Below are 25,205 nucleotides of genomic sequence, written 5' to 3' on the forward strand. Positions count from 1 at the left end.
GAATTATTTACAAGCTGCAAGATCAGGAACTAGCTGAGCAGCACAACTTATTTCACTAATTTCACTTACTGCAAATCACTTGCATCAAGATGTACTGGAGTTAACATGAACAAACAAGACTTCAATTTTTACTCTCCTGTATTTTACTATGGCATACAAATGGTTTGTTTACTTATTATAAATTACATGCATCTGTTTTTTCTTTTTTTTTTTCTTGCTAGCATATTCACAAAGACATCCAGATTTCAAGCTGTTTGTTGTACAGATGTATTCAACAAATTCATAAATAAAGTGTTCATAAACATTTTACTAAGTCTTATTTGTTACTCCCTGTGTGTGACAGACCATCTCATCAATGCAATATATTTGTTTCACTCCCTGGGGATACTCTGGACATCAAAAACTATGACAAGTGATGGTAAGTTCCTGGTTACCATCTCCTAACAGACCTTCTTTTGCTATTGTATGTCAGACCAGAGAGGACACTGTTATCAATAACTGTCAGTCCTCTGCATCTGGACAAACATAATAGATAATGTCACCCCACACAACTGCCAGAAAGCAAACCTAAAGATTTGCTGTATTAAAAAAATAATTCTATTATACATTACTAAGACAACTTTGCATGATTGTATTGTATAGTGTTTATTTAATCTTTTAAAAAGACAGCAAGAATGTGTTCAAAATTATGAAAAGAGCTTAAAAACTGAACATGAAAATCTGTGTAATCTGGATTTTCAGTTGCTTAGCTTTCTTTTTTTCCACCCATTCATACAACCATGAGTAAGCAGGTGCTACACAGATGTTGCAAGGTCCATGCCCTGGTCCACAGCAAGACCCGATACCCCTACATCCCTTTCGGCAATCATCTGTCTGTCCTGTTTTTAAACACCTCCTCCATGGGGCACCTGAAGACAGTAACCTCAGATACACCACTAGAAAGTTTCCCTTCATGTCTAATCTGAATTTCTCCTGCTGTGATTCAATTTTATTCCTCTTTGTACCATTTACCAGGTGTGCAGAGAACAAACCATTCCTTTCCTCTCTGAAAATCTGTTTCTGTCCACAGCAATTAGTTGAACCTGAACAGTCCCCAGATAATAATCTTGGAGCAAAGCAGGCACTCGCACGGCAGGGACTTGGCACAAAGCTTACTTGTAACTGGAATGCATTAAGGAAATAAGGAACCTTGAGAACATCTCATTCTAAGTGTGGAGATTGACAGGTTTTGCAAACATGCCTCTTCTCTCATTTCCAACAACTGGACCAGAAGACAATGTCATCCCACTTATTTTTAGTGAAGGTAAGGTGAAGAAAAACAGACCACTGCTGCAGAATAATCATGTCCAGTTTGGCTACAGATGAAAATTTCAATCAGTTCAGGAAAAGCAACAAATGCCATGGTGATCTACACAATAAATACTTGAAATTAATTATTTTTCCTTCTATGAAGCAAAACCAGGAGAAGGAGATGGTTACAGTAGGTCAGAGAAAGTGTTACGTGATGGCTGCAGAGGCAAAACACAGTCCACATGAAACCTTAGAAAAAATTATCTGCAACCAAGAGATGAGGTCATCTTTGTGCTTGCAGAACAACTTTTACAAGTCTCCCATACGGAAATGTAAGGTGCAGCCTGAAGTTACCCAGCACACAGCTGCCCGGCTGTGAAGAGCCATCAGAACGTGAGACAACCTGTATAGCTAGATACTGAAATGCCAGAAAGGTTGCAAGAAACACAAAGGCATCACAGTCAGCCTCAGTTTCATTATGCATATGCCTTTCCTGTAGAAAATCATGGGGCCTGAGATGAAGATCATATCACCAAGTCGTTCAGCAGATCTCTTATTTCTGTCCAGAACTCAGGGGTCCACTCACATCCATGCAGAGAGTCAGCTAAAAAAATCTGCCGCCGCTCTGATGCTCACACATTAGTAGCTAGCCAATTTCTTCTCAACACACTGTACTTTTGCTATGGATAAATATGTGTAAGGTAAACCTTGCAGTTATTGCCTGAAAGAAAAGGAAACCAACTCTGACCTTGTAAATAGCTTGTATATGTCCCTGTATTCATACACTCACCAAGATTTTTATATGTGCAAGTGTTGTGTTATTATTTGTTGTAGCTCTTTTGTCAGTATTTTTTTAAATTACTTTAATAACTCTAGTAATTATTACTTCTAGTTAATAAAATAAGTATCTGATTTAAGTGAAGGCTCATCTATCTCCCTGGTGTAACTGTACCCCTGCTAATCTATCTGCTACCATGTTGGCTCACTAGAAATTTCATGGGAAGCAGGTGGCCTGAAGGCATTTAACATCCCGAGACCTTGTGGTCCAGTTTCCTAATGTGCCCTGTCTTAATTTGAAGAAGATCACTCCAGAATGAGGTGCCTCCCTTCATGGGTTCAACCAATCCCTTTCCATCAATAAGGAATAAATATGAGCAGATGTACATAAAAAAGTAACAGTTTACTAGCAATAAGAACAGCAACAACTAAGAAAATAATAGCAAATGATCACCAGATACAAAACTGCTAAACCTCACAGACTACCCAGAACAAAAAGAGACCCAAAATGCTGGGGACGTCCCTGAGTGCATGGTTTGGAAGACAAACTGGTGTCAGTCTTCCCTCACCACCCTTCTTATTTCTCCAGTTGCCAAGTTCTGCTGAGAAAGGCAGCTGGCATGTTCTGATGGTGGTGGAAAACTTGGTCCGGGCCAGCACTCATGGAGGGACTTTGCCTTTCTGTCGGCAGGAGACAAGCAGGAGCAGGTAAGGCAATGTGTCCGGGCTGGGGTAACTCCGTAGGCTCCTCTCCTCTGCTGAGGGCGAGTGGGAGCGCAGCTGATCCTGCTCGGGGCAATAGCAGCAGGCAGGCACCTATGGAACTCACCTCCAGGCAGCTCAAAACTTTTAACTGAAGTCTTTCTGAGATGGGAGAAAAAACCCAAATCCTGAAAAGAGAAGCCAAAAAGGAAAAGCCTCTGCCTAAGCAAAAACTAACAAGCCAGTGAGGCAAAACCCACACCGCGACAGAGCATGCTTGACTTGCCCAAGCAGACTTTATAAGTGGCAGAAACCACACCCTTCCCCACCCTGACTCCCCTCCATTTCCCAGTGGGAGGGTCATAAAGAGTCAGAAACAATTTTGGGCATAGGTAGGTATGGAATACAATAACTGTTTGGGTTAACACGACACCCCCACTGAGACAAACTAGAGTACACAAGCTGTGTAAGGCTGCCCTGCAACACCCGTGCTAACGCTGCTCATAATGATAAGTCATTAGGGATGCTACTCTGAGCAGACTTTTGGAGATGAGTGATGGATTGCTGACAACAACAGCTGGACAGAAAGAGTAAAACAGATGTACTTTCTCTACAGAGTGGCAAACCCAGAGGCAACATGCTACCTCTAACCAGCAAGAATATAAGAAACACAAGTATGTACGATCAGTAGATCAACACTTCCTTATATAAACACCAGGGATCAGAACAGGTCAGAAAAATTTAAAACACACTGAAAACCCATTGCCTTAGAAATCTCCTCAAGGTATTGAAGTTCATGGAAACACAAATTTTCTGTCAAACTAAAGGAAGCATATGAACCAAAACATACAGGAAGCCAGGATACATAGATTCTGCAAAGACTCAGTTTTTGTGCCTCAGATTTTCACTTCTTGCCTACATATGTATATGCAAAATCTGGAATGAAAGTATATCCCGTTTATCTGACCTAGAGACAGATGTCTCACATGGACATGGTGTTTCTACCAAAAGAGATTACAAAACTTTCTGGAAGATGTTCATCATAGAGGAAGGGAGCACACATGCTTAATTGCAAGTAAGCAATTAGAAAAAAGGTAATTCTAAATAATTAAAAAAGCAGATCCACCACAGCAGTCCAACCCACAGCAGATCATCCCTTCAGCACATAAGAGGAGTTTGAGATGAAGCAGTAGCATCCCAGTAACTGGGTAATGCTGCCTGCAATCGATAAACTGATGCTCCCTGCTCATAGCCCATTTTCAATTTTAAGAAAGAAATCAGTGAGCGCAGATAAAACATGGAGGGCTGTAATCCCCTGGAGTGATCCTGTCACAACATGCGTTACCACAATTCTACACTTTTTCCTTTGCACTTTGTTCTATGTAGTAGAGCAACATAATAAACCAGTAGTTGGTACTGTTTATATTAGCTCTCCAAAGGTTAAGAAGCTGATTACAGCTAAAATCAGCTTTGCCTGGGGCTTCAGTGACTCTATGTAATCAAATTAGACAAGCAGGACACAGTGTCACCTAACACAAACCATGACACTTTCTTCTCTCTTTTGACCTTTTTCATTAGATGAGCAGGCCAGGTTTAGCTTAGTCCAAACATTTCGAACAGATTAGTTCCCAATAAACTCTGAGTGATAAGTCAGGCATTCATCCACATCCTTTTCTTGAGTGACTCAGTGAAACCACACTCAAGAGGTTCCTCAGTAACAGTGCCAATCTTACTTTCCCCCAAAATAACCTCTTCAATTAATTATTTTTTGGGGGAGAAAGGGTGGGGTGGGGGTGGACAAGGTTTTGAAAGGTTAATGGCAATACTTCAAATCACAAAATATCTTTAGCCTCCATATTTGTCTCAGTCGTATTATTTTGTTTCTAGAGCTGCAGAACAACGAACAGGTAACTTCACAAACACAGCAGAGAAGGCATTAGCATTTCTAAGTAACTACAGGTAACCCACTCAGCATAGTTGTGGCTCTTTACGTAGCTTCACTAGTCTTTGAAGTCAAGCAAGGTGAACACTATAATGGAGGTGTTTAAGGAGGTTTAATAATGTAGACAGAGGATCAAGCCAGCCTGACATCAGAAGAACACTTTCCACACCACCATATCACAATGAAATTTAAATGTAGACTGCAGTACCTATTGCTTCCATAATCTTGCCATCTTTGAGCATGAAAGAAACAAAAGATTAAAAAGGAAAAGAATATATAATGAATAATAATGGGACATTTAGATAAAAACATGTGAGTTAAGGAATTCACTATGCTTTCCTGAATTTTCTGCACTAATCTAAAATAATTTTTTGGATCCTTACATACTTGATCTGTAACCTCAGGTCCAGCTCTGCTTGTGAATGTACTGCAGCTAACTGACAGAATTTTTATGTTGTGAAAGTAAGGATATGAAACAATAGCTTCTGCAGATGACTTGTGCATAATTATTTGCAGACAACAAATGGTTATTTTAATTAAGTCACAAATGAAAAATTAAAGAAATCATGCCTCCATGCTGGCACACTCTTGTCTGTTCCGGCTAATCCAGCAGTACTTAATGAATTTGTATGTGGTTAGCCTGCCTTGCCATAACTGTGTATCACACCCCTATGCTGCAAGCTGTGCAAGAAAGTTAACATACCAAGTTTAACATAGGGACAGGAGACATGATCTCCTTCTGTATTTTCAATGAACTTCAAATTACTGTGCTGTTACTAGTCTGCACAGTTTACTTAAGAGAAATGCATGTATTAACAAGAAAAAAAAAATCTGTCACACAGCAAAATATATAAATTTATTGATGGAGTGTCTAGAATTATTATGAATAATCTTACTTTTTGATTGCATCATCAGTCAGCCAGGAAGCTCCCATCTACCCCTCTACAAATTTAAAGCAGAAAGAACATACACTAGCCATATATGTATTACAGATTTAACAGTAAATCCCTGTACAATTTTTTCGTATGTCAGCTTTTTAGAATACTTTTTTGTCAACTGACTGTGGTACACAATAATTCAATTATTTACATGCAGTGGCGACAACCATCCAGGCAAAACTTCCCATTTCTGTACTGAGATCTGCCACACGTCTGATGCAGAAGCACGGAATTTGTGTGTGTGGGTGAGGATAAGACAACCCCCTGATGGGACACTGTGGCCACCACCAGCAGGTTGGCTCCATGTGGGGCCATCTCTGCTCTCCCTGCTCAGCTGGGACAAGCCACCAGCATCCCCACTACTGCCAAAATCCTTCCTTGTAAAGGGAAGAAATAAAGGAAAAAGAAAATCAACTTTAAACACCCACAAAGGCATTTTCAAAATATAAGACTATGCCAGGAAGCAGAGAAATTCTCCTTAATGAATGATTGGTTCTTTCAGTGGTAATTTCTCTTTGTTGCAAAGAATGTCTGTAAAATGTATTAATGGCATTTAGCTTTAGAGTATGTCACTGATCCATACTGAACATACAAACTTCTATATGAAACACACTCAAAGACCACACTCATTCCTAACTTCCCATTAATATGTCATCTGCAAGACAAATTGTAATCCAAAATTAAAGCACCATTTAAAAAACCTCCCAAAGGTACAAATCTCCCAATCAGAAAATAATAATGTACCAATTTAAAGTGTTGAACAGTATTAATACCACAATAAATTATTATTCAGGTACGTTTTAGTTTTCTCCTATCAGTTCAGATAATGTAGCAACCTTTGCTACATTGTAGTAGCAAAGGTTGCTACATTATTGAGTTTTTTCAGGAACTCCCAAAATATAAAATACAAAAATTTCGTCTCCAACATCTCTACCACTAATACAAAAGAATCAACCACCCTGCTTTATAAATGGTGATCATTGTGTCATTGTGGCATACTATGTATGCCACATGAACAGAAACAGGGATGGGAGCTTATTTTGTTGTATGTGAATATATGTGAATATATGAAGATATCCTGGAGTGCCATGGCACTGCTGGTTATGTCAAGCTACAGGTAACATCTGGACCTCCACAACAGCCCACACAGCTTGCACAGCCCCTCTATCAGAGACTGTTACCCTGGGGTAACATTCTCACAGGGAACTTCCTCAAAGCAGACAGCTTTATTAGAGTCAGCCAAATGAGACTGTGCATATGTAAATCACTGTTGAGTTTATACTAAATCTTTAATGTCTTAATGCCTTCATTTGCCTTTTTCCCCTGACTTTGACATTGCTCCACTGTGAACAGCTATATTTAATTTACAAGTTTTTCTGGCTATTTTTTTCCCCTCCCCAAAATCAGAAGGCAGGAAGTAGATGGGTGTAACTTAAAGAGGCAGCTAAGATGAGCTGCTGGCAGGGTGAAGTGGTAGGTTTTACTAATAGCTGGAAGCTGTAAGTGGTTCTAAGCTTTGAAGTCAGTGCAGCTTTGATGTGCTACTCCCATAGTAAATCACAAGATAGTCTTGAAAGAAAAAGATTTCCCAAATACTATCCAAGTGTCATTACTTGTGAAATCCTTGTATGATTTTTTTCCCTCTGTTGAACTTTAAATCTATGATTGGACTGCTCTCACTCCCTCTCAGTCACTCCTGGTCTATTTTAAAGTGTCTTGGTTAAAAGGGTAATTACATCCATGCTTGATTTAGTGGAGGCAAGCAGATTGATGCATATTATTTTGCTTTGCTGAAATGCTTCTAAGCATCTTCCTCCCCAGATCTACAGTGCTCAGACACCATGAGGGACCACAGGGTGGGATGCTGGAGCAGCAAAGGGCTGAGACTGTAAGCCAGAGAATCATCTCTGCTGATGTACCCAGGGAGGGCTGCTTGTCTTCCATTCATGCAACACAGCTGCTGCAGCTCTCCTGAGACAAAGAATCCATGAGGTGATAAGGAGGAAATACCCCTCCTCTGCTCTGCCCACTGCTTTGGGAGAAGTGACTGCATGATGTCTGGGACAGAGGCTCTGCTATTGAAGTTCAGCCATTCACATTGGGATTGATGAGAGAGATGCAATGCTGAGTCCAAGGGGAAGAAAATCAAGCCCACCAGGAACAGGCAAGTTTTCTTGATGGATATTTGTCTCCCATACCAAAAAACCACAAATATCTATTGATTTTTCCCCCATAATGTAGACTGTCATTGAATTGCACACTTGAACAGTATGAGCTTTCACATTTAGTGAAAATATAAACCAAACTGTTTGGACAGTTAGGTTTAAGAAAGCAACTCAGAAAAGCCTTGTTTTTTTGAAAATGGTTGCACAATGTCCAATTTATTTTAACAGCTAAGCCTATGCCTGAAATGCCATACACAATGTACATCACAAACAACCAATTTCCACGAAGCTAGTGGGGCAAGAGGATCAAAATTATTTAAACCAGTCTTTATTACCCATCAAAAAGCTCTTTACCTGGGCACACATATTTGAATGGAAAAGGGAGACACCTGTCCCTGCCCATGGTGAGTGGCAGGAACTAGCAGATCTTTAAGGTCCTTTGCAACGCAAACCACTTCATGAGCCTGTGATTTTATGATCAGAAAGACCATGCCTGTCTAAACAGATAGAAATAAAAGAAAATTGCATGTGACCAGTAAAGTACAGGAGACTAACATATAGTTAGTCTCCTATCTATAGTTAGAGTTCACTGAAGATTTCAACCACTCAAGACAAAACAACAGACTACGTGAGGGGAAGGATTGCCCACCAATCTGTTAAAACCTTTGAAGTCTGGTGATGACTTCTATCCTGCTTTTCATATTAGTTATTAGTTATACCAATTACATTCTAACAGTTCACTCAAGCCAGACTCTGCAGACATACATAGTAGAAGTGAGATGTGAAATGGTCAAATGCTGTGCCGCACATCATAGGCACTTACAGCTGTGAGCAGTGTCCTGCACGGTCCTGTACAGGGTACAACTGGCAAAATGTTAATTACATTCTGCACCTTCAGAAAGCTGGTGGTGTAGCTTTTACTGGGGTAAACCACAAGCTACATATGCCGAACCCCAAACTGGTTTGTCTAGTTGGGTCTGACAACGGTGTTGGAAAAAATTCATCTCCAAAAACTGTTTTAATGTGCAGTGGAATAACACTAACCAAAGTAAAGCTGTAAAGTGCAACCTCTCATAAATATTGCATATCCAGCACTGAAATCAAAGAAGTAACTTGCTGTTGCTCCAGTAAACTTGAATGAGGGAGCGTGGGATTAGATGTGGAGTCTATTTGCATTAATTTTGCATCAATATCCATATTAATTCGAACACAATATTGTATCAAATCTGGGGACAGCACTCAGCTCAGTCTCCCTGGCAAATGAAATATCACTTGTAGAGCTTCAGTAAATCATTTAGTAGATCAAAAAGTCAGGCATGAAATCAGAGGAAAAGTTTAGAAAAAGACATGTAGCACTGAAAAGCCATACAAGAATTAACAAAATAGGTAATGGAAGAGCCTGTGTATGGAAAGAATAACTATCCAAAATCAATTTCTATTTCCTCATTCTACAAAGAATAAATTTTACATAGTTCATAATACCTTTGGATGATGACAAATCAATTCACATGGGTGTGATTGTACCTCTGTTACCAAGATAACATTATCTATCTGCAGATGCAAACTACAAGCTGTGAATACAGCTAAAACCATACAAATAAAAATGTCATTCTAAGTGAAGACACAACTTGGCAAAAACCAGGATTTGCCTGTATCATGTAGCAGAGTTCTCCTAAAGTGAGACAGTCTGACAGCATGTGATATAAATGCTCATACTTCTATTTCACCTGGAATTTCTAAAACATTATAAAACACAAACTTTATGATCAACCCACAAAGTAACAGAAGAAGTCCTCACTTGTCTGCTAAGCTCTGAGCTGCTTTGGAAGAAAGACATCCTCTACAAGGATGTAGAGAAGTAAGGGGAGCTGACATTCCCAAGATTATGTGCGTGCATTTTCTACTGACATCACGCAACATCATAGATTCCCCAGAGGTATCTGTTTTCCCATTAATCCACGTTTCTCACAGGCTGGGTATACTGGTGTTAACGACCACTTTGCATCTAATCTCCTTGTTTAAGGTATGCTCTAGCTTGGTTGGTTCAATGAGAACAACCTGTGTCATTTGGCTGGTGGGGAGGCCCATCACATTTTGGTGCCATCTTCACTGGATGTTTGTGGTCCCTGCTGTCATCTGGAGGTAACAGAATAGGAAAAACAGTATTTTGGCTCTCCTTTAATATGTCACCGACTTCTCCTCTGCTTAGAGTACCAGAAATCCTACTGTTAGCTTGAGAGAACACCTTGCCTCTCCACCTGTAAGGCTTCTCCATCCCATGACCTACTTTTACAAAAAACTTACGGCATGGCATTTACAAGGCATTGGTAAAAATAATCAGCTAGGACAGACTAACTGATTAAAGTAATACAAACTAAAAATGTCATGAATGTTGCAGCCAGGAAGCGATGAATGCTGTTCCTTAAAAAAAACAGGTGGAAATCCACTCCTTTTTTAAGATGGATGAGGAAGGGAAAGCATTCACCTGTAAGACAGTGCAGTGGTTAGGCCACCAGCACTAGAAGCAGCAACCAACTTCAGTTCCCATGTCGAGTCTCTTCTGTTATGTCGTGAGGCCTCAAACCACCCTCTCAAAGGAAGATGGCCAATTGCCAGTCAACAGTGCAGTATTCCTCTTGTGCTCCTTCAGATTCTTTTTCTCCAAAGCTGCACCCATTCCCCTGCACAGGCAGGCAGATCTCAGATCTTTATGGGAAGCTGACACTTTCCTGGAGGAGAGGAGCTGTTTACTTCAAGAATAAGGAGAATGGATATCAGACAGAGTATGACACAAATGTTTAGTAAGTCTCATCCAGGGCTATTAACAGAAGAAGAAAAGAGCACTCTTAAAACATTAGCTTACACTTGGCATTTAGTTTAAAGTAGTGGTCTGTTGGGACAAGAACTGATGAGAGAGCTAACAAAACCACTGGGAATCTTCAGTGGCAGCTGATTTAACTGCCTAGCAGCCAAAAGGAATCCCCAAGATTTATAAGCCATGCTGAATTTGAAATTTGTGCAGTCAGTAGCATGGAAACTGCCAAAATCATAAACATCTAGAATACTCCTGAAATGATCCAAATCCCATGTCATAGCTCTGACACAAACTGTTATCAGTGTCCAGCATTGTACTTCAGCCATCGTATTACACGTGTTTAATCTGATGGGATTTTATGGGAGGTTTCCTATATGGAAAAGGGAACAGATTTCATTAAATGGACCGAGTTGCATAAACAGATGTCCAGAACTCTGTCTCCAAATTAACCAAACAACAAACATTCAAATGTAACTAGTCAGAGTGAGGATGAATCCTAAAGTTCAGTTTCTCTAAAATCAAAAAGTGATGTCTGCTTCTGTGGCACAAGTGTTCTGAGATATGTTTATGTTCCCATTTGTTTCTGTTGCATGTACAGCTGCAGTGGAAAAATCCTGTTGGAGCAGTCACAGTATGCACACCTTCAGGCAGGAATACTTCCTTCCATGCAAAGCCCTTCCAGTTTAACACCCAGTTTGGTATATAGTTTAAACTATGACATACTAGCATTGATCATCTGGAGAAAAAGATGGTAATAAAAGATGACCTGCTCTGCCCAGAAAGGCAAATCAGAGCTAAGGTCTGCCAGACTCAAAAAGATCATCATGCAAGCATTTAAGAGTCAAAACTGGCCTTCAGATTTCAAATACATGTGGGGTTTATTTATATGTACTATGAATTCTATTGTGTGCATTTTGTAACATGCATAATGTCAAACAGTATACTAACAAAAATCTCAGATGAAGTCATAAGAACTTTTATACACATTGCCTCATTTGCACAAGCCTTGTTCTAAAAAGTACTAATGGGCACTTAACAGTGTTTCTTTAAAAGTACACGACATTTGTCTTCAAACCGACTACTCTTTGTATTCATTACTACTGCTGTACCACAGCAGTAGTAATGAATATAATGTAAAATGGTTTACTCTATTAACCATGTGGATGATTTCTCTGTTAAGCTGTTGTATTTTAAAGTATGTCTTTCAAACCTATCTGAAATAAAAGAATTAATGTGTTGGGAAATGTCTTCCACATAAGAATTGGAATATAGATAAAAAATGCCGCTTATTGAATGTTGTTCATTAAATTAAAGTGTTCATTGGAACATGTAATTATTCACACTATTAAGATACATATGACAAATAATTATTTCATAGGGTATGGTTTGCACATTGCAATATAAGAAAATAATATGTCTGCTTAAATCAGCCTTGTTCTTAACACTATCTGTGTAACCAATAAGCATTTGAATTCTTAGTACTTGTCTGTTATTACTATTACTATTATTACTATTTCTATTATTATTAAGGTAATAACAATGCTTTTAAAACAAGTCTCTTAACTGTCCCTGTATATCAACATGACAAAATTAGTTGCCAATGCAGGTTATCAGAAAATGAAAAGTCCTTTCTACAGAAAATTTGGCTCCCAAATGCTTCTTGATAGGAGGAAGTTAAAGTGCAAATATACCATGAAAAGGGTCTCTAAAAATGGCATTTTGGAGCTCGATGTTTCTCATGTTTTGGTTATCTCACAGGTTGGTAAACCAATCCTCTCAGCTGAGAGCTAGCTGGAACAGTAATGTAACAGAATGTTACAGAAAACTGTAACATTAGCAGTTTTAAGGCAGTGTGCTAAGAAGGCAAAGATAATATAAATTTAATCTCCATGTGCTGCAAATAGATTTATCTGGCAAATAAAAGGAAAAGGAATGATGAAATTAATGCTATGCCACTGCTGGTTTTTCCAATTCTTGTTTGTTGTCTAATCACAGCCATCAAGCCAAATTTTATATAACTGGCATTACTGATGGCTGTTCAAAGAATCTGTATGCCTGGAGTATTAAAAAGTTGTTCATTACATAGGTTTACCTTATTACCTCATTACTTAGGCTAATTCAAGTGCATAGATGTGATGAGGATGTGGCGCTCTGTTATTAACAACAGCAATAAAATCTTATCTTGGATCTATTGTGCATACAAATTAGTACATGAAAAAAGGCCAGGAGAAGATGTTGAGGGGCTTTGTGACAGACAACTTTGGCAAAACAGTGACTGGGCTAAGTTTCTTCCTAGGCGCACCTCTGCAATGCATGGCGAGTTTCCTCATCCTGAAAGGCATAACCTCAGGAGATGGTCATTGGTGGTCACAAATATAAAGAGTTTCTAAAAACAATGAACAGTGCTCATAGACAAAAATGTGTTATACCTTTCATAAGTCTACCACTTTGGGCAGTGTTTTGATTGGATAAAGACAAGTGGCTGGCTGCCTGGGGCCTGTGAACCTGACCTGATGACACTGGTAGGACTGAACAGAGAGAAGCCTCTGCTGGCAACACACATGCTTGGAGCTTCAAAAAGGGTGTTTTTTCTTCAAAGTAGGAATAAAATTGCTAAATTTAATCAAGATGTGATATTTAAACATAAATGAAGGAATGGTATTTTTAGAAAATTGCTGGATCACAAAAGAACACCTAACAGCATTAGTTCCCCTGCTTTAGCAAAAAAGTGAAAACAGTTAAGGAATATAGAAAAAATGAAAATCAGCTAAATATTATAAAGAAAGCTGAAGTTATCTGAGTAAAAACTGAGTAAACTGTTATCTGAGTAAACCTAGCAAAATCCACAAGCAAAAAATGCAATCCACAGCAAAAATGCATCCATTTGCAGATGGAGCTGGCAAAACTGTAAATAACAATGCAGAAGAAGGTATGAAATTGTTCAATATATGTTTCTGTTCTGTATTTGGAAAAAAAATTAAATGTTTGATGAAGCATATTCTTTTTTGCTGCTCATCAGTATCTTCTCAGGAATAAACATTTCTGAATTGGCAGGCTTGCAGATTTTGGACTCAAGGGTCATAAATCAGCTAACTAGCTATGCATATTTATTTAAAATCATGCTTAAAATAGCAGGGAAGGTATAGAAGATGGAAAAATCCTAACCCAAAATTTCAGAAAAAACTATTTATCTATTGTAAGGTAGCCTTACATAAATCTCAAGACAAATACAGAAGAAATGGATATCTAGGTCCATAATTCCTACCCCAAGTACTATAGGCATGAAGAACAAGTCTCTTTTTTGAGGATGTCTGTTGTTCACTCAGCTATTCCTGAGGTTGTATGCTCACACCAAGGAAGAATGGATGACTAAAACTAGAAGTTTGGAAGAAACTTCCCAGAGAGGATGTGACATTACACAACAGAAAGGAAAGAACCAAGAAGATGAGCACCTGTCAGGAAGTAATGTAAGAATGTTTACTCCTACTGTGGGCAGGGGGATGAGGCTAATGCATACTAAAAATCCCTTTAACAACTACAATGCTGTGATATTGGAATCTACTAATGCGGAATTAAGGTACAAAAATGTAATTAATTCAAGCCAATGCAACTTATTGGAAAATAACTCCTGAACAAATAAACTCAGTTTCACACTTTGATGAATTAGCATGTTTAGCTGATAAGCATTTTTATGAAAATAGAGTATACTCAATTTTTTGTCAGGCAGTTGATTTATTCCCCAAGAACATTCTGAGAAGGATGAAAAATTATGTCAACTTTGCCAAGCATTTTTAAAAAGTGCTCTATCTCCCCTTTGCTTTCAACAATTAAATTTTGCTCTTCCTAGGCTTCCGATGAAAATTCCAGACTGTCATTACACTGGAGCCCTTACCTGTAACAGTTATCACCTGTTACTGGGGTTAACTGCTGCGTTGCCAGCTGTTTGATTCCAGGTACTATGTCTAGCATGTGAGTTACTCCCCCTTGTCTTTCAAGAGACATTAAAATGTCTTCCTTTTACTAAGAAGATACATTGCTCGTTTCTTCCTCTATGTTGTAAACTATTACCACAAAAGTTGGAGGAACTTAATTACAATGTCATTACTTACTTAAAACTTCAACTTATGCAGAAATTGGTCAATGTTTCATAAATTCATGAGAGGACAAATAGAACAACTCTAGAATTGTTTACTCATAAGAAAGGGTTGAAAGTCAGTATTATTCCACATTTCTAAGTGGAAAGAGACTAAGTAATCAGCAAATCCAGCTATCATGGAGAAACCACTATTGAATGGAGATGTTATTGCTGGAGTGTCCTATGGCTATTCAACCACACAGGAAATATATACAAATTTGCTGCTGGTAAAACTCATGTAAATGTGAAGATGGATGGGATGGTTATTAACAAGAAAGCTACCTGCAATGTTTCCTAACACTAGTTTAAAACCAAGATGAAAAGCAGCAGCTCTAGAAAGAGCAAGTTCCTCCTTAACTGACTCTTTACAGTAGGGTGATAAAAGAGTCAAATTTAACTGTTGCCTAATGAAATGGGAGAAAATCAGGTAGCAAAGATTTGATATTACATTGGTAAGATGTAGACAGGTCTCTCTCAAAGAAGTTGAATGACGGGAGATGCTACAGAGAAATGTATGAAAGCATTTGAAACCTGGAGATATTAACTTGCACTGAGACTTGAACTCAAATCTATTACATTTCTCAAAAGAAAAGAGTGTTTTGGCTCAATGCCAGTACGTAATTCATGGGGGGAAAAAAGCAGATGTACTGAACAGCTCTTTAATTTAGTGTAGAAAAGGCACAACAAGAACTAATGCTTGAAACCTGAGATCAGACAAAGCCAAACCAGAAATGAGCCAATCTTCTTAACAGTTTACAGATGATAAAGGGAGCAATGGATTCCTCATCTCATGAATTCCTCCAGCCAAGGCTGAAAGACTTAGTGGAAAAAACATTTTCACCAAATTAAAGTTTCAAATTTCAGTATCATATTTGCTCAAAAGTTAAAGACCTGTACCTAAAAGTGGATAATAAGTGATCTAAATATCCTTCTCAGCCTAAACTATACACATTTGTAGGAAAAAATGAAGATTTCTACTGAAACTGAACTTTTTGAAAAATTCTAACAAATCCAAATCCAAATCTGAATCTGGATTCTAACTGAAAATGAATGCTGAAAAGTAAAAAATCTTTTGGATTTTATGTCAATACAAATAAAGATTTTGCTACTGAATTTTGGAAAACACCTTTCAGGTAATACCTCCTTTCAGGTGTTGAACTCTCGGAGAGTTTGCAATCATACTTACTCGAGCAAGACCTGCCAATGTGCAGACAGATATGGATATATAAGGCACTAATGAGATAGCATTGAGTAGTACCAGAAGCAACAGTCACAGCAGTCTAATAGCTGTCAAACGCTTAATATGAAATATCTGACAGTAACATTTTAAATTATTCACTTTACCACAAAGCCTCAGGGACAACAACTAACTAGTTCACTCTAGTCTAAGAAATTGCAATGATAAATAGATATGTTTGAGTACAAGAATAATTTTTGATGAAACTGTTTCTCCAGTATCAGTACTGCCTCAAGTACATGTAACTATTTTGTAGAACAGTAAATGAATGAGTGTTATTGAACACTCTGACACAAGCAACATCTGGCAATTCAATTCAATGTTTTCAATTCACATTTTTATGTTCACTTTTGAGTCTCTGGCACTCCAGATCAGAATCTGCAATATTATTCAATGGGTCTGTATAGACTTTGCCCTTTCCAAAGCACTGTAGAGCTAAGCTAGGCTAAGCACAACACACGAGCTCATATCCAGCTATGTTTACACATGAAAATGTGTAAAATGAAAAGCTGTCTGCAACACCTGAGACTGAGCAGGAGTATAAAAGCAGAGCTCCTTTGAAGAATCAGGAATGGAGAAAAAGCTATTTACTTCCATGCTAAGAAGACCTAAGTTAAAGCAGGACTTAGTGCAGCAACCGCTAGAGCTGTGGCTAAGACAGTCTGAAGCTTCAAAGTTACCATAATAATTTCCAGTCCCCATCAAGGTACAGCAGCAGAAAAGGAAATGCAGGACCAGTTTTAGCAGCAGATGAGAGTGTTAAATGGGTGATGAAGCAAGCTTCACACTGCAGATTCCTGCACTCCACTTGTGTATTAATCTTGCAAATACCTTAAATTAACATGCAGCTAGACAGAGGAACCTGCCATCTTGACAAAAAAGGTTCAGCATTTTATCTTTTCTCCTGAAATCCAAAGTTTTTATCGACAGAACTACATGCGCTTGAAGACATAAAATGCAAAGAGCTTTACAGTAAACACTGTTTAATGTACTATTAATACCCATGAATGACTAGTGAATGCAGAAATAACATTTTTACCAGAATGGAAAAACTGCTTAGTTGCTTTAATTTAAAAAGTGCATGGTTTTGTTCCTATTTCTTGTACTGCTGGGAACCTATCCCTGGTCGTGAAATACTAATATCAGAAAACAGTCCAGAACAGTCCTCATTAAACTGACTAAAAAAAAGAGAAGATTGGTATACTGGGCTAAAAGCTGCTAAGAGTATGAGCCAGGTATTGTTTCAGCACTTAATATGGTTCCTTCTGCCTTGTTTTTTATGAGCAAGATTATACATAAATGTGTAAGAGTGGAACTGTAGTGAGGTGCAAGTACAGCTGAGCAAAAAAGCAGGAAGAAATAAGTTGATCCTTCCCTACAGCTGTCACAAGCCTCACTAATGCAATTACTCCTGCATGCAGACCCTGTGGTGTTGGAGAGTCCATCTGACCTCACTGGAGACCCTCCTGTCTGAACCCCAGGATCTGCTCAGCATGGGGTGCATCTGCAGATAGACAGGCTTTTCTGTGGAAATACACAAGTGAACTCTTAAAACAGTAGGCAGGAGTCACCTGTTAGGCAAAGCCAACAGAAACTACCACTGCCATTATCCAACATTGTTTCCTGGGCATCAACACAAACTTTGCAACAAGAGCTCTACCTCATCAGTTAGTGCACACCTGCTCTGCCAGTGAAGGGCTGTGGGAAATGCAAGCACAGAGAGCTCCCAAGGCCTCGAACATTCAAGCTCAGAGATAGAGATGGATACAGTGTTTGTCCTAAGACCTTGGAGAAGGCTTAAAGCTTTACAATAGAAAAGTGAAACAGACACAAAATAAAAATAAAGAATCGTAGTTTGAGCAGAAATATATTTTAAGCAAGCAGAAATATGCCTGATGTAAGTTAATAAATATGTTAATCAAGATAGTAGAAAATCTCTAAGTCTAGCAATAAAACTTTTTACAGAATTGGTAAAAATAGAAGATACAGTAATAAGTTTTTGTTGAGTTATATGATGGGATAAAAAGAGAGGCAAAATCATGTAAAATGTAGCAATTAGCAATTGGTTTATGAAGATGCTAATGAGCTTTGTGGAGGTAGCTGATTGGATAAGAAGTTTATAACAGACATAACTAAAATTATAACAGCTTCTGATGTATGTCTTCTGATGTGGTAACTTTGGATGCAACAATCTTATGGTCTTGCCCTTCCACGAGACTGATTTTGCAATAAACCGTCTCTTAATCACCTCATCAGTCAACCCCGTCTACTCTGTATCCCAAACAAAGGGCTATTAATGATATTTTCTAAATTCAAAGCAAAAAACAAAACACACAAAAAAGTTGTGCTTGGCTTACCTAAATGTAATTAAATGTTTGGTATATAATACAAAGTTCAATCTTGAATTTTGGTACCAGAAAATACTATCTGAAGACTCAAATGCATGATCAGCACACATCATACCTGTCCCCCAAAATTAAGTTTGTTTTTCTTCTACCAGCCTGAGGCTACTTTACTCAGCTGTATTAATTAATTCTTGCACTTTTTTCTCTTATTAAACACATATATATTCAAGTCTAGGCTTTTCTGTGAATAGAACTTTTCTTGATTACTATCAGTGTTTAATTTCATTGCTTGTCTTTTAAGTTATTATTTCCTTATTTCACAATGTTTTAACTACATTGGCTGCAACTGTTAACAGAATAACAAGTGATTTTGGGGGCCAACTAGGAAGGCTTTAAAAAGATTTGATTAGGCAATTCATTTTACTAGTGTTACAATATCTTCACTTGATTATTTTAAATGAGTGTGCATATCCACTTTGGCAAAACACTGAGAAGTTTAATAATCTCTCCTAAATAACAAGCTTTCACTGGCAGAAACACATGGGCTAAGGAATACAAACAGGATTCAGGAAAAGAAATGCCATGTTTACCCAGCACATTTTACCGCAATACCCTTCCTGGGGTGAGGTTCAAGCCACTATCCTGAAACCAAAGTGATTTAATTCCTGAACAGCATCAGAGACGAATGCAGATCCGTGGATCTGCTTTCTCCCATCCCCACTTTCAGCTACTCCTGCCCAGTAGCTGCTCCAGTAAGATGGCTTCCCAAGGGCTTCTGAACTCCCTGCTCCAGAACTAGGAGAAATATTGTAAGGTGTCAGACACAGCATGAACTACAACTACAGTTAGCAGTAATGCAGTGCAACCTGTCATTAAAGCATCTACTCCATTGTCTCTGTCAAATTCCAAGCTGAATTCCAGCCTCCTAATCAGAAATAATTCCAACCCTACTCCTTTTTATGTGATGGCCTTTAATGTACAGACCACTTTGAAGTCACCATCTTTCTCAACCCTACATTTTCTTACATCTTAGATGGGAGATGGATCCATCTCCTCTGAGACAGAATAGATGTATTTTGATTTGATTCCATTTGTAAAGTAGGCTAAGACTGAGACAGAAGGCAACCTCAAGTGTAAAAGAGTTCCTTAATTATGGCTGAAATTAAAGAGGGTAAGAGATAGGAATTTTACTAGTTCCAAACCCCCGTCAGGGGAATTTGCACAAACTTCCAAAAAACCGCAAACGACTTTGTTTTGAACACTTGCTGGGATGGTTCATTCATAACTTCTCTAGACAACTGTCCCAGTGCCTCACCATCCTCAAAGCAGAGTTTCTTTCCTGTTTTTGCTCACCTAAACTTGCCCTCTCTCAGTTTGAAGCCTATCACTCCATGCCCTTGTACAGAGCTCCTCACCAGCTCTCTTGTAGCACCTTTAGATATTGGAAGGTGCTCCAAGGTCCTCCAGAGCATTCTCTTCTCCTGGCTGAACAACTCCTTCACTCTATTTTCATGGGAGAGGTATGCCACGCCTCTGAGCATCTGTGGCTCCTCTGGACTTGCTCCAGTGGGACTACATCGACATTGTGCTGAGCTCCCGAGAGCTGGATGCCAACATCCAGATGTGGTCTCACCAAAGCAGAGCAGAGGGGTAGAACCAATGACCTTTACCTGCTGGTCATGTTTTTGATGCACCCCAGGATATAGTTGTCTTTCTGGGCTGGAAATACACACTGTCAGACCATGTTAAGTTTTTTGTCAACCAACAACTGCGTATCATTCTTCTCAGAGCTGCTGCCAGTTTGTCTGCCTACACAGCCTGTACTTGTGCCTGGATTGCCCTGACCCATGTGCAGGGCCTTGCACTTGGACTTGTGGAATTTTATGGGGTCCATTTCTCTTCTGCAGGCTCACTTCTCAAAATCCCTCTGGCTGACATGCCTTCCTGCCAGTATGCCAGTTGGCAAACTTGCTGAGGGTGCACTCAAACTCATTGTCCATGTCACCAACAAGATGCCAGAAGATATTATACTATGACATAACCATGCAACCAAATCCTCGAGACATGGATGAAAGACCCTGAAGGTGGGACCCACAAAATACCTTTTGCCACAAGAACAGACAACGGATTTATTATGGGTTGCTTTTTCTGTATTGTTCTCATGCTCTCAACATTTAATTATTAAAATGTATTAGTTCCTTTTGGTAATCAAGTAAGAAATGAGTCAACTATGGAAAACATTTTAATTCATTAGTAATTCTTTAATCAAAAGCATTAACAACTCTATCTGGAAATAAAAGTAATTTTTCCAGTTTGATGGTCATTTATTCTGTCTCTAGTGATTTTAAGGGAAAAGCAAGCAAGAGACTGTGAGATGTTCTACAGTAGGAACTGCTCACCAAGTAGGATTGCCTCTAAAACCCAATATACTGAATGGCTGAATATCAGACCCTTTTAGGAAAAGCTGGTTCAAGACATGTGACCACGAGGCAGTTATTTCTGAACTTATTTTCACTGTAAACAGAGATAAAAGACGGGCTTCCAAGCATAGAAGTGAATCTTTCTACTGCAAAGGGTGTATTTTAAAAGATCTGTCATTGTTCTGATTGCTCTCACTGTCATTCATTGAAATACCAAGGGCAATACTGCCAGGATTTGAGTGTGGGCTCACTCTTTCAGTACTGCAATTCTCAAGAGTGAAATAAAATCTCTCACATTAAACAATAATGCCCCTACATCTAGTAAAAATTAATAAATTTATTACATATTACCCTAATGCAGGTTTATACCACTGCTCATATAAAGACACTGTACAAATTATTGACTTGGTTCTCTGTAAATGTCTTACAGCTGTTTATGTAAGAGACAATTATAAGACAAAACATGTGAGCAAGCTGATAATTCAGGAGCAGTCACATGAAATTACACTATTTCAAGCCACATATTACATAGAATTAGCCTGGATATAGTTATCTTACATTAAATCATTATCAAAAATCTCTGTTGAGAACATCTGTGACAGTGATCTTCATTTATCTCAATATATGCACTAAATACAAATACCCAGCTTTTACTGGCTGAAATCCTACCCCATTTAAATTAATTCTTCTATCACTTCAGTGCAGCTTAGCATTAAGTAGTGCAGAAACATTAAGGACACTTTGACCCATCTTCAACAGAAATGTAAAATCAAGACTTATTATTTACTGCTTTAATGAAGCATCATTGCTTTTCAAGTAACACCTAGGATTTATTTTATAGAACACCTTCTAGCTTATTTATATTAGGCAAATACAAATAAAGGGAAGAGATGCTATCATGGATTATTTTCAACGTTGGCCAGTGTACAGTAAATACTGACCATTTGCTAATCAAGTCCTTATTTACCTGACTAAAATTATCATTACAACATGCAGTTTTTCACAAGAGCAACACAGATGTCAGAGATTAGAAGAGAATATTGTTTTAAAGAATGCTACTCCTGAACAATATTTTTCTTTTAAACTGCAATCATCTCCCCTATAAGAGCAAGAAATTGCTGAATGAATGTTGAATCTATGAAAATTTTAGTAATATATAGTTTTCCAAAGCATGAAAGAACAATGTCAGTTGTATTGTATGTGTCTGTACAGAGCTGAGGACCTGCACAGTGAAATCCCAAATCATAGCCGAAATGTAATCAAAATCTCTGGTTGTTGTGAGCTCTCAAACAAAGTAATGTTAAATTTTCCAAATCTTAAAAATATCCTGTAGTAAACTCAGTTTCATCTGCAAGGTTAGGTCTCACTAACAACCTCACAAATGCAGACAGATATGAAAAACTAATTTGTCAAATGAAATACTGCATCCCAAAGAGCAAGGTCAAATATTGTTTCAGCTTTTAAATTAATATTGTATAGGCTGTGTTTTCCTTTGAACTTGGTTTTATATTCTACAGAAATACACTACCTATGGCTGTTAGGAAACCTGATAATCAAGCATGAAAGTTCAGTAACTACTTTATGTATTTTAGATTACTTTCCTGCGGAGAGAGAAGGTTTTCCATTTACAATGATAACTACATCTCCTTTCTGGAATTATCACACATTTAATTAAAGTCTCTGTATAATTTCACGTGCTCCTTGCAATTTATGATTTAATAATGAAAAAGCATAGCCAAGTATATCCAAAACAACAGAAAACTCACATCGACATTCTTGGATGCCGCAAATCATTTGCTATGTAAACTAGACTTCTGTTGATCAGTATTCAGCATTCAAGAAAGTGGCTCATTTATTTTAACTGTAACTTTCATTAATGTACTTATTTAAAACCTTTTTGCCAACATATAGTTGGATATTTATTCAAGGACCTATAATAAATTTCCCAGTTCTTGTTATCACTATTATTTTTCTCAGACTGCTACATATAATGTCATCAATTACTTAAACAAAAACAACGACTAGAAAAATTCAAGCAACAAGTAGACAAGATAACTTAAATCCCACACAAACTAAAAAAAAGAGTGGGCTGCATAAAATATCAGAAGCCATATGCTTTCAGCCACAACTGGCTGTAGAAAAGTTAAAATGCAGTCAGAACCAAATGCATTTTTAAAGGAACAAGTTGCTTGGGTATAAACACGTACACTGACTTACTGCAAACAAATGGATGTACCTGCAGAGACACGGGGACAGTCTGGCAGCATGGACTCCACTGATGTGTCCAGGGGCTCGGAGCTGGACACCCAGTTACAGCAGTTCTGTAAGAGCAGGCAGGGAATTCTTGGGATAAGTCAAAAACTCAGAGCAAAAATAAATACAGATGTTTTAAGTGAGGACAATGATGACATCAAAATACTCGAACTAATACATAGCAGTCACAATAACAACTGGACAGTACACTACATTAACTTATGCTTACTGATGATGAAATAATGTAATTTCATACTAAGTAAGTAAGAACATAATTCAGTAGATTTGTAATGTGCTGAAGTATTGTGTTTTTTAGCTGCTTTGAGTACCCGTGGACTTGAGTAGGTGCTTGGACCAGCTAGTGCCTGAACTACCCACTACAAGCTTTAAGATTTTCCAAGTTGGTGTTGATATAAACAGATCTTGGTATAAACACTGAGCCTGCTTATTTGCTAACATTAAGAAATCAGAATTTTTCAGGGTATTTTGATGGAGTATATTGTGGAAGGAACATTCATGAAAATATGAAACAACATACTATAACTAAACAGAAACCATCAAGATAGAATATTAATATTCAAATAATTGGAAATATAGCTGAGATGAACATTAAAAAAAGGCAAACACTGGTCTCTGGGGAATTATATTCACAAAGTCTTTACATTTACCTTTTATTCCTGAACCTCTAAATTCATTCTGAGAAGGATGAATTTACCATGAATTTTCTAAATGTTTTGCTCCAAATGCCATCTAATCAGAGTAGTCTATAAACTGAAATATTAAATGATATGCTTTCAAAAAAAATATGATGAAACTACACGAAATCTACTGAACTGAATATTTCATTATAAAGGAACTACATTTTTAATCAGATTACCAGCTGAACAACAAGATCCATGTTGCTTGCTATGTTAAAAATCTGAGTTTTTCCCTTCTGAAAACCTGACTAACTTCACTAAGTGGAAAAGGTAAAAAAACCCCATGCAACCTTTTAGAAAGACCCAATCAATTTTCAGACAGATTTCTAAAAAAATAATACCATAAGTTCATGATTGTAAAAATGGAGAAATTCTCTTCTAGTAAACAGCATGTATTGTGTATTTGTAGATGCTTGCTGCCCTAGTTGTGCACCATGGAGTCCGTCCTCACTGTGGAAAGATCCTTGACTGGTAGATCAAGTATCTTATTGTATTTCCTTAATTCATTCTGTCTGGAAGAAGATGTCAGCTGTGTTGCAGTGAGGAGAGAATTTCAAAGGCTTCAGTCCCCACCAATAAAGGGCAAGGAATGGCTTTTGAATAGATTTGTCAAGGCAACCCTACTGTTCTGGGACCAGGGAGAGCAGGGACAACATAAAGGAAGGGTTGCTGTATGAGATTAGAAAGTGAAGTTCACAAAGCATGGCAGATTTTTGTAAGAAACAGTAGATCAATGAAACTATTGAACTCAATGGAAAAAGAAAAAAACAAACACACTATCCAGTAATATAACATATTTAGTAAAACCTGTTAAAATTGAAGTATTTCATGAAGGTTTTAAGGTTTAAAGTGGTAAAGCATTATAATTTAATGATTTGCATGTGTAATTTTAATTAACAGCTGAATGTGAAATTGCAAATGTAAGGTGGTAGAAGTTACAAAAGAAGCAGAATTTTTAAGTATTACAATCATTTGAAATAAGTAAAATTAATATTAACTACTGATAGAACACTACATCAGAGAGCTGGATATAATACAGAAGATTAGCACAAAATTAACTATCTTTTATACACAATGTGACACTTGCCTGTAAGAAATAAGTATTCTCGAAAGCAGTGTCAAGATATGTAAATGGATGATTTGTTTTATCATTCATCACGGCTCCTAATAAATTCAAAAATCATGACATCTATAGGTACTAAAAATAGGCCACCAGTGATACAGGAGAGATAGCTCAAATGAAGAATTACTTTATTTTAACAATTCATTCTTTCAATGACAGCAATTAGCCCAACAGACAGGCAGCGATTAGGTGTATATTTTAATTATTATTCATTTCACCACTAGCCTTAAACCTGATTAAAGTAAGAGATATCCAGGTGATATGTTAGACTTAATACCACTCAGCCACATTTCACATATGTAAAATTCTTCTTCCTTATAGGAGATTTTTAATGCTAATGTAAGTTATGACACTCCATCCACTTT

At 37.8% G+C, this 25,205-nt stretch overlaps 1 protein-coding gene across 1 annotated transcript in view; it reads right to left on the minus strand.

The window, feature by feature from the left end:
* The window catches only part of ARB2A (ARB2 cotranscriptional regulator A), a 232,785-nt gene that overhangs the window by 45,986 nt on the left and 161,594 nt on the right, over window positions 1–25,205 (minus strand). The window contains exon 9 of the mRNA XM_064405548.1: window positions 23,003–23,087. Coding sequence (XP_064261618.1) covers window positions 23,003–23,087 — 85 coding nt within the window. The remainder of the gene's footprint in view (window positions 1–23,002; window positions 23,088–25,205) is intronic.

The sequence above is a fragment of the Passer domesticus genome, chromosome Z (genome assembly GCF_036417665.1).
Source record: "Passer domesticus isolate bPasDom1 chromosome Z, bPasDom1.hap1, whole genome shotgun sequence".
Classification (NCBI taxonomy): domain Eukaryota; kingdom Metazoa; phylum Chordata; class Aves; order Passeriformes; family Passeridae; genus Passer; species Passer domesticus.